Source organism: Cyprinodon variegatus, unplaced genomic scaffold, assembly GCF_000732505.1.
Source record: "Cyprinodon variegatus isolate N-32 unplaced genomic scaffold, C_variegatus-1.0 Scaffold923, whole genome shotgun sequence".
NCBI lineage: Eukaryota > Metazoa > Chordata > Actinopteri > Cyprinodontiformes > Cyprinodontidae > Cyprinodon > Cyprinodon variegatus.
Genome location: NW_015151376.1, coordinates 37,411 through 47,772, shown reverse-complemented (window position 1 = coordinate 47,772; position 10,362 = coordinate 37,411). Strand labels below are relative to the sequence as shown.

At 37.7% G+C, this 10,362-nt stretch overlaps 1 protein-coding gene across 1 annotated transcript in view; it reads left to right on the top strand.

The window, feature by feature from the left end:
- fam135b (family with sequence similarity 135 member B) overlaps window positions 1–10,362 on the top strand; it is a 97,760-nt gene that overhangs the window by 75,016 nt on the left and 12,382 nt on the right. Inside the window, exons 9-13 of the mRNA XM_015398285.1 lie at window positions 1,969–2,018; window positions 2,798–2,953; window positions 5,377–5,450; window positions 5,548–5,702; window positions 7,178–9,062. Coding sequence (XP_015253771.1) covers window positions 1,969–2,018; window positions 2,798–2,953; window positions 5,377–5,450; window positions 5,548–5,702; window positions 7,178–9,062 — 2,320 coding nt within the window. The remainder of the gene's footprint in view (window positions 1–1,968; window positions 2,019–2,797; window positions 2,954–5,376; window positions 5,451–5,547; window positions 5,703–7,177; window positions 9,063–10,362) is intronic.

The following is a 10,362-nucleotide window of genomic DNA, read 5'->3' as shown; positions in this document are numbered from 1 at the left end:
TTACAGCCATCTGTAGGATGATGAATCGTTTCTAGAACCTTTATCTGGAATCTGAGCCAAAACAATTAGAAAAGAGATAAAAACCAGATTAAACAGACAATCGAACACAGGTGTCCATTAAAAAACAGAAGTCAATGAAAATGCTGAAGGAAATATATATTATATTTCCCTCTGTCCAAGATCCCTTATATGATGCTCAATCATGAAGAAAATAAACATCAATGATTCATTTTTAACACTTGTCAGAGTTTAACATTCACTTCACTACATCAGATAAAGGAACATTCATCTTTAAAAAAATAAATAAAATGGTTTTGATTTTTTTTTCACCAAATTGAAAGATGATGAATGACTTATTTCATCTGATTATGAATATTTTGGTTCAGGAAATGGTCTTTTGCTTTTGAGATGTTCTTATTCTACTTCAGATTGTCAGACTGGTCCCATAGTATGCATTCTATTTTTTTTTTCATTCCGAGCTCTATGCCCTAACCACTAGGCTGCCACTCCCCTTAAAAGAGAAAATTATTAATTTTCATTGAGGGCAAATTTAGTTTAAGATTATTTTAATCTTGTAGAATAAATTATTAATTTAATAATGCATTTTAGATCACAGGAGTCATAAAAGGGGGCTGGTTAGCCGCCTATCATGACCAATGGGGTCTGTTTGGCTTCACTTCTTTTTGCCTTTTTGTTAGCTTGCATCTTAAAGTCCCGCCGGATTCTCGGTTGGTTATTATGAAGCCTCAGCGGAAGTTCAAATGAAGAAACTAAACTACCTGCCTCATCATCAGAGGCCCACCTGTTTCTCACGCAAACCAGTTCATCTTAAAAGGTCTTCAGGTCCACGACCCAGACTGCTGCGCAGTCAGGTTGCGCTGTGTCTGATTTTGGCTCAGATTCTCATGTATCTGTTTATGCATATTAAAATAAAATTCAGCGCTAATGTTTCCTAAACAGTTCTGAGCACCAAAACCTTAACATTATTGTATAAATGCAATTCTTCTAATTGTCTTTCTTTGTTTGACATTCTCCTTTTTCTCTTGGGTTCTCAGGTTTATAGTAGGGGGTGTCCTGATACAATTATTTCAATATCCAATATTGCAGATTTGAGAATTTCCTGATACCAGTATTGAACTGATACGATATTAGCATGAATCATACGGGCTTTTATTACTCATTTTATACTGTAAAATGTAAGAAAAGCCCCAATCAAGTAATATCACTGAAACAGAGAACAAAAGTCAACAACCAACCAACCCTTTTTTTTAACAGAAGCAGGGTGTTTCTCTCAGCATGAAAATATCAGAGATTTTAGGGACCAGCCAATAAAATCTGATTTTTATTATTTTTTTTGGCTACTATAGGATATCCGATATTAATTTCAGATGGGGATACTATTAGTTTACAGCAGAGGTGTGTCGGAACATTTTACCAGCAGCTCTGTTAGGATATTTTTCATGTGTTTCTTCCTGCCAGTATATTACAGCCATCTGTAGGATGATGGATTGTTTCTAGAACCTTTATCTGGAATCTGAGCCAAAACAATTAGAAAAGAGATAAAAACCAAACAAATCAAACAAATAAAACAAACAAAAGTGTCCATTAAAAAACAGAAGTCAATTAAAATGCTGAATACATACAGAGGGACTGAGGAAAAAATTAATTTCCCTCTGTCCAAGATCCCTTCACTTCACTATATTAGATAAAAGAACAGTCATGTTAAAAAATAAAATAAAATACAGTGAGGAGAGAGGAGATAAATTAAAGGGTTTAGTTAAAAAAATAACAGTTATGAATATAAAACAGAATTCTAGATGTAGAAACAGGCAGTATTACCAAAACACCTGCAAATATTTGATTTATATTACAGTAATTTGATCTTTTACTTTGAACAAATGTTAAGTCAATTTATCGTCCTGCTTGGTTTCTTTCCACTAATCTCTGCAAATACCTTCTGTTCCACAGAGGTGCTGCCTGTAGAAGAAATCCTAAATCAGCTCTCCATAGAGTTACAGGTAAGTCCAAAAACTAACATACATCTACATTTTAGAATATAGCTGTTTAGTGAGATAGTTAGACAGACATACAGATAGATGAGATAATATCGGAGTCCTTGCAGATAAAGCTACACATTTATGCACCAATGCTGTCTAAATTAATCATTTATTGTTTTGCATAATTTTGAGTTGATTAATTGTTCTTGTTTTTTTTTTGTTGTTGTTGTTTTTTTACACTGAAGACTCAGATTTCTTGCAGAGGATTAACTTTCCCTTCTCCTCCATTAAGCACAAAAAATAGAAATATTTAAATAGCATCTTTAATGATGTGATTAATTAACCAATGTGCATTTTTTGTCTGTTTATTGTCAATATTCTAACAATCAAAATGTCAAAAAAAGATAACAGCTAAAAGTACCACTGCTGCCACCCTCTGGATTAGAGGGGAATTGTTTTTTTTTTTCTGCGGTAGGGAGTTATGTCCACATGGGAGCAGCAGAGGTACCTTAAGATTATTTTTCAAAACTTGCTTCTAAATCTGCTGTTTTTTGATGCCAAGGAGCCAAAATGTGTCACTTTTGATCAAAATGTTCTATTTTTCATCATAGTGATTTTAAACTAACTATGTGGTCGAGCTGTTTCTTACACACAAACGAGCTTCATCAAAGGACATATAATGTTAATAGGTGTGAGCTGAGCAGGAAACACACAGCTCCTAAAATAGATTGATCCAAGCTGTACTGCTGATGACCTTCCTGCTGATTCTGGTTTAAATTAGATGAATGCATGTTTCTCAGTTGCAGGAAGGCCATGAGAAAGTAGCCGAGCAGATCAGCAGGGACGTGAGCCAGCTATGCTCCCAGCTGGCTGAGCTGTGGAGCCATTTCCTGGAAGTCGCCGTGCTCAACCCCTACATCCTGTCCTATCTGACCCAGGAGCATCACACGCTTAGGGTGAGTTTCAAAATAATAATAAAAAGAGAAATCCGCCAATGACATTTTGCTGAGTTACTGTGTAATAGAAGACAGTGCAGATTATATTTGATATGATCCCTTTTGTGTGAAAAAAACAGGTTTATCTGAAAAAAAAAACTAAATAATAAAATGTTTTTATTTATTTTTTTTTATTTTAGTTAGTCGCTATAAAAAAATGAAGCTCATAAATTACATTTATTCATTTCAAGTAAGTTAATTGTTCTTGAAATAAATGTTCTTTCCCTTGATTTGTCAGTTCAGTGAGACAATTTGCCAATGTGAGTTTGGTTATTTTGTAATTCAGATAATAATTATGATTTTGACTAACTTTGAGTTACAATGATTATCAGAATCAGAAATACTTTAATTATCCCAGAGGGAAATTACTTTTGTTACACGCTCCAGTTACAGTTGTATATAATATATACACACACATCCAACTATACAATATAATAAAGATAAAAAAATAAGAATAAAAAGAGATAAAATATATACACATATAGCTCTTCTGTATATATATCTGTACGTATATCTATGCATATGTAAAAACTAAATCCAAATAAAGTGAAAATCCAAGTAAAGTGATAAATCCAAGTAAAGTGATACGTGGCGTGCAAAAATAGTGCATAAATGTCAATTCCAGATATGTCACAGTTTAAATGAGGAATAAGGTGAGATCATTCCAGATACCTCAAAAGGCTTTTTGATTCTCCATAATGTGATGAAGATAACTGTTATTTTCACTAGTCATAATAAGAATTCTGATATCTTAAAGTATCATTCAGGGTAGTCAAAATGTAGTTTTTCTTAGTCAAAACTCTTTGTTTGATAACTTACAAGTAATTACGCATAGTCATAAGAAGCTTTTATGTTAAAATGGCCTGCCATATTTATTGCTCGTAGGGGATGATCACACAATGATACAACTCGGAAAATGTATGCAAAGAAATGGGTTTGAAAAATTGTGTGGCACATAATAGTCATACCACTACCTCACCGTTGTTCCTCACCTACTACCGGTACACTTTAATGTAAAAGTCAATCCACCTGTATATAAGCCATCCTGATTGTACATATGTCACCTCAAATCTCTGTGTTACTCCCTTGGATTTTTTTTTTTATTTCTTATTTTTATTTATTTTTTAATTTATTTGTATTTATTTTTTATTCCTAATGCACCTTTTCCTCCTTGTTTGCACCTTTTTTAATTACTATGCCAATATGTGACGAGTGAATTTCTCCGCGATGAGATCAATAAAGCTCATCTAATGTAATCTAATTTTTTTATATCTTTTGTATCACTTTAACCGGTGTATAAAATATATATTTAATATAAACAAACAATGCTTAGGGCCCAGGTAAAGCCTGGCAGGTCACTGGTTTTGCAAACCAATGGCAAAACCATGCAGAAAGATGCTCATGCACCACCGTTTTTCGACACTTTGACAAGAATAAAAAAACCCAGTCTGGACTGCCTGATGGTGTCTCCAATTTCTTTTAAGGCAATACAAGATTTTTTATTTATTTTTGTAGCCATATATGCATGTAAATATATAGTAGTGTAATAGGGAATAATGAAAAAAATATTAGCAATGTGTAGCAACAGGTTGGGCGGTCAGAACACTACAACGCTGCTAAATGCCCTGTTTACTTCCAGCATGCTCTCAGTTACCAAAAGAAACCTCAACCCTGGAAATGTTCAGCTGACAAATAAAGGATCTTTAATTCCAGAACAAAAACAAATAAACTTCCATAATAGAAACATCTTTGCACCTCCAATAACTACGGATGATAAAATATATAATGAAAATTAAATGCGTTATAGAAAGTCTCACTGATGCCTTCTTTTCAGTAAAAAAGCCTGAAATACTAGAATATCTGGCTTATTAGAAAATTGAGAAACAGCCTGGATCCAGTAGCTAAAGCCATCCATCTAGTCAGGCTAATGTAGTGTCCAGAGTAATTTCTTTCTGATCACTGGACTGTAAAATAGGATAGCCGTATGTTCCTCACTGCAGTAGCTCATAGGACTTTATTATGCTTCACTGTTTTATCTCATTTATCTGCAAACAATGAACATGTAGGCCTCTGTATTTAATTACCCCAGGAGGGTACTGTCATGCCTCTTCTCTCTGGGAGAGTTAGGGTTTCAATTAACACTTATTTTCTAATTACTGTCAAAGGAAATACACAAGAAAGTGTGTTGGCGGTGATCTGGGTGTCATGCTCACTTACTGTTAGAGTTGATGCATTTCTAATTAGACAAAGATTTGCTCTGTTGCACAGACTGTCTGGGCTGGATTTTTTTCTCTTTGCTTCTATTTTAATAACCTCTTGTGCTTAAGACGGTAAATACAGACTGAGTCGAAAATATTTTTCTTTCTTGTGTTTGGAAATACCAGGTGAGAAGGTTCTCAGAGGCATATTTCTTCACTCAACACCCAAAAGAGGTCTGTCTGACATTTCAAGAAGAGCTGTAAGTTTCTGTACTTTCCTAAAGCTGCTGATTTGAGCTGAGAGAGTTTGTTAGATTTCTTAAACATTTCTTGTTGTTTTTTTTGTTTTGTTTTTAGAATCAACAGACATGGCAAGATAGCTGGAGAAGTCCGTAGCTCATACTACTTGACCAAAATGCCTCCTTTACCTGTCGAGTGCCTGGACATTGATGGAGACTGGAATAGTTTGCCCATCATCTTTGAGGACAGATATGCTGATTCTCTGCAGACAGGTAACACAGATTCTACAGCAAGCATTCCCTTTCTAAATTCTAAGTGATGCGCGTCATGGCAACTGCAAAACAGGGTTTATTCAGAGGCAACAGTGCAAGATGACAGAATTGACAAATAATCCTGAATAGGTGTCAAAACCTCTAAGCGAAAGTCCCATTTGCCTCCTATTTAAGCCTGTTTGTGATACAGGAAGCATTAGCCCCATTTACACTACCCTTTTGAAACCGACACTTTCTTGTGTGCACGGTAACCGATATAACTGAAGAGTATAAATCGCATGCAAAACTGAACTGGAACGTGCTAGACAACCAAACCATGCTAAACTGGTACTAGTTCATCAATAGGGCTCGGTGTGGTTCAGTTCTGGCTCAGTTCTCAGATAACAAAGAGTGCATGAGCAGACTGCGTCATCTCCTTACAGTCAGCCTCTGTAATCATGAAATTTCAGCCATTCATAAAAATACTAGCTTCCCTACCGTGCCACTCGATTTCCGGTGATGATTCTGCTTAGCAGTGAGATGAACCTAAACGTCTGTTGTTTTTTTCCTGGGTCTGTACGCCCTGATTAGACCATAGTTTGTCGTATCTACTTCCCAAAAGCTGACTCTGTCAAGTAAATTCACCAAAGGCTGCCTTCTTCGCCTGACTCTCCTATCCCGTGAGACCGTCCTGATCTCGCAAGCTTTCAAGATTTCACTCGCTAATCAGTCTGGAGACTCTCCGTTGAAGAAAATTTGGAGCAGTTCACCAAACGAATGTCCAATCAGCGTTGGCTCTGAGGCGGGTTGAGGTGTGACGCAACGAGAAGCACGACAGTGCAGTCTAAAGAACATGGCGGCTTCAGCCGATGAAACTAGCGTTAGCGTGGCTATCGAGCAAGTTTTATCGGAATTACAGAGTATTTCTTCACTGAAAGAAGAGCAAAACACTGCTCTGGAGGCTTTTCTCAGAGGAAAAAATGTTTTTGCTCTTCTCCCGACTGGTTTCGGCAAGAGTACCCTGGCTTGTGGTTGTGTTTTTGTCGTCGCTCTGTTAGTACGTCATATGCTTCGTTGATCTGATTGGTTTATTTAGCCCGTCTATCACCAATAGGCCAATCAGCTAACCAGTATTTTCGCCCCTTCCCAAAATTACTTCAACGGAAGGTTTCCAGATGGATATGCGGAGCAAATCCATCTGGCGGAGTCAGGTTATGACTCTCCGCAAACAACAAAAAATCACAATTATAATCTAACTTCCTGAATGCTACGGCCGCTGCCATGTTGATTTGCTTGTTTTAGAGAGCAGTAGTACAGAAGATCGTGACTAGGAGGCGACGAACCCTGCTAGAGTGGTGTGTAAACGGTCATAAGGAACCAAGTTCGACACGTTTAACAGATCCAAGCTCAGTCCGAACTCGGCGCAGATCGGTTTTCACAGGGTAGTGTAAATGGGGCTTTTTATACAGATTGTGGTTTTTTGTTTTGTTTTGCAGAAGCTGTATCACATGTGCCAACTAGAGACAGAATTGGCTTACAGTCACCCGTCCAGTGTCCTGCTCAAAGGATTCTTCATAGCAGCATTGAAGCCATATCGCCAGCGTTATCCCAGCATTCCATGGAGACTGAAGAATGCAGGGAGCTGCCTGAGCATAACCCAGACATAGCGAATTGTAGTCCAAATAACATTGTCTGTAGCAGTGCTCTAAACCCAGCAGAGCAGAGTCTGGAACATTCTGAGGTTCCAGAACAGAACTTAAAGGAACCAGAAGAAAGTCAAGGCACTGATACGGCTACATATATTAAAGATGATCCTTCCTCTAAAATTAATCTCCTCACTGATTGTACGAACAGTGGTAAGGAATCTCCTGTTCTCGATGGAAAAGAAAATATCTCTATACCCTTTGATAGTAACATTAGTGCAACAAAAGAAGAAGAAAACACTGAAGAGGACAGCGACAGCGCTTTACCATTGAATCAGTCTATTGACGATGACAGCGAAGACGCTCCCATGAACAGCCTGCTGACCTCCACTGTTAGTCCTGCTCTACTGCCGTTAGCAGGAGACATCAGAAGAGAAATTACTCCCAGTGGAGGTTTAAGAAGCTCAAAGATCATGAAGCGGTCATCATCTGTAATTTCAGATTCGGGTATTGAAAGCGAGCCCAGTTCGGTGGCATGGCCGGTGGAAGCTGCACTTCGTGAACGACCATCTCTAGATTTTTCTAGTGAGCGGGAGATCCCAAAGCAAATGGTGATCGACCACCCAGTCCATCGCAGCTGCCTGGAAGGCCTGCGAATGGAGAGCAACAGCAGCCTACCGAGTGGAGGCATACAGGCCTCCCTTACCTCAATTAGCTCGTTGCCTTACGAAGAGGACCAGCAACAGAGGAAACTCAGCAAACTGACCAAGTCTGTCTCTGCACCGCAAATAAGTAGCCCCGAAGATGCAGAGGAAGATAAGGTTCTTATCAGTTTGGAAAAAGAAAGAATGAGAGCAGTACAGCACCAGGATTTTCTTACTATGAACACTAAAACGGCATTAGAGCAGCCAGAGTTGCCTCCGCTCAGCATAAACACCGACCACATTGATATGGACATGGGCTCTACAAATTCAAACTCTCAGCAGGATCTGCCAGAGACCTGCAGAAGAAAGTCGGTGTTAAGTGGTGCGTCTGATGTGTTACTTTCCCCAAGCTCTAGAGAAAAGCTTTTTGTACAGAAGAGTGTTGTCATTGAAAGCAGTTTGGATGAAAATAAACATCAATCACACCTGAGTAGAGAAAGTGCTTCGGTGGAAGATGTGCATCTCCAGGAATCAGAAATATCTCCCTGTAGCTGCCAAAACAAACCATGTGTGTGTGAAAATCCACCGGAGCAGGACAGAAGTAGCTGCAAAGATGATCGCCAGAGTTTTCATCAGAGTGAGCAGGGAGACATTGATGAAGGAAGTCTCAATCCTTCACAGATGCCCCTGAAATCGTCACAGTCCAACAATCTTACCAGCAGGAGCAACATCAGACCAAGTGACCTCACAGGGCTGAAGGCCATGGAAATAACATCACCTGCTACCCTCAATAGAGCATCAACAAGTGATAAAGATCCTTTGGACTGTCAGAATAAACCCTCGAGAATTCCCAACTCCGGCTTGGCCTTTGTGAATAAGAAGATGGTGGAGGTGGTAAACATGTCGGTGTCCTGTGCTCCGACTTGTCTGCCGTTTTCTTCCGTCCTGAGAGACTCTCCTTCTATCAGTGGAATATCTGCTCGGCAAAGTTCCTCACCAATTACCCATCAGCCACTGGGCTCCTTCGGTATCATCTCCTCATCTTCACACAGCCCCTTAACCATGGATCAGGAAACCAACGAACGGATGCTGAAGTGAGTTACAACACATTTAAAATAAAAAAGCAACTCTCTTTTCAAACATGAAACATTGTTTTTTAAAAATTTAAAGCAGTTTAATTTTTTTTTAAACATAGATAGCTGCAAAATAATAAGTAATGTGCAAATTATTCCCATGTATGATGCAAGCAGCCAAATTAAAACGTATTGTGCCTTTTTGCAGCTATGTATTGTCACACCTTGCTGTTTTATGTATGTATTTCCATTATTGTTGAAATCAAACAACACATTTTCTAAATGAAAATCTGTGAAAGAAAAAAAATGCAATCAAGGAATGAAATTTAGAAAAACTTTGCTGTTTTCTCAGAGCACATAAGAAAAATCTCCCTCCATCCTTTTTGTAATTATATCAATGCCTCCTTCGTGACCAAAATTAAATTTTTTTGATATTTTTGCATGTCAGTTTGCTCCTGACGTTTAGAAGTACGATTTTGAAAACTGCTTTGCATGTGGTAAATGTTTACATTTAATATCCTTCACACATGAATTTGCACAGTTTGATATTAGAATATTATCTGCATAATAATATTCTAAAATAGAAAAGAAAATGTGCGCACATTGCCTGCAGGACATCAAATGCAAATCACTTTGCACCTTTCTTAAATACCTGGTCTGCGCATATGAAACTTCTGAAGATCAGCCCAGGACCTTATAAGCTTCCAAACTGTGTTGCAGGTTTGTTCTCCAGTAGGAGAAAAAAAATTAACTAGAGCTAAAATGAGACAGTTTAGATCAAAGCATATTGTCGTGTTAAAATATCGCAGCCTAAGCCTAGACCAGGGGTAACCAATTGAAAATTAGCGGAGTCCAAATAAAGAAAATCAACAACCAGTAAAGGTCTGGAGGCATTTTTAATTATAATCTGTTACTTTAAACAGCATTTAACACTGAAATAAAGTACAGGTATTTATGCATCCATGTTATACATTGATTTTTTTTTATTAAAAAACATAAAAAAATTAGGAAATTTTTCCATTTTAAAATCTAAAGTGTTTTTTGAAGTATAGAACAACAATTGTTCAGCTTGGTATACAGACAATTTCCTGATTCACATATTTTATAAAACACAGTTTGTTGTTTTTTCTGTCTTTTTTCAGAGAAGTTGGTTTTATGCTGACCTGCAAGGCTTTACCTCAGCAGCAGGCTGAGCCAAACATACTCAAAATGTGCAAGGTCATCTTTCAATTCAATTCAGTTTAATTCTATAGCGCCAATTCTCAACACATGTCATCTCAAGGCACTTTACAGTTCACAAGATCATAGAGTCAGATTGATT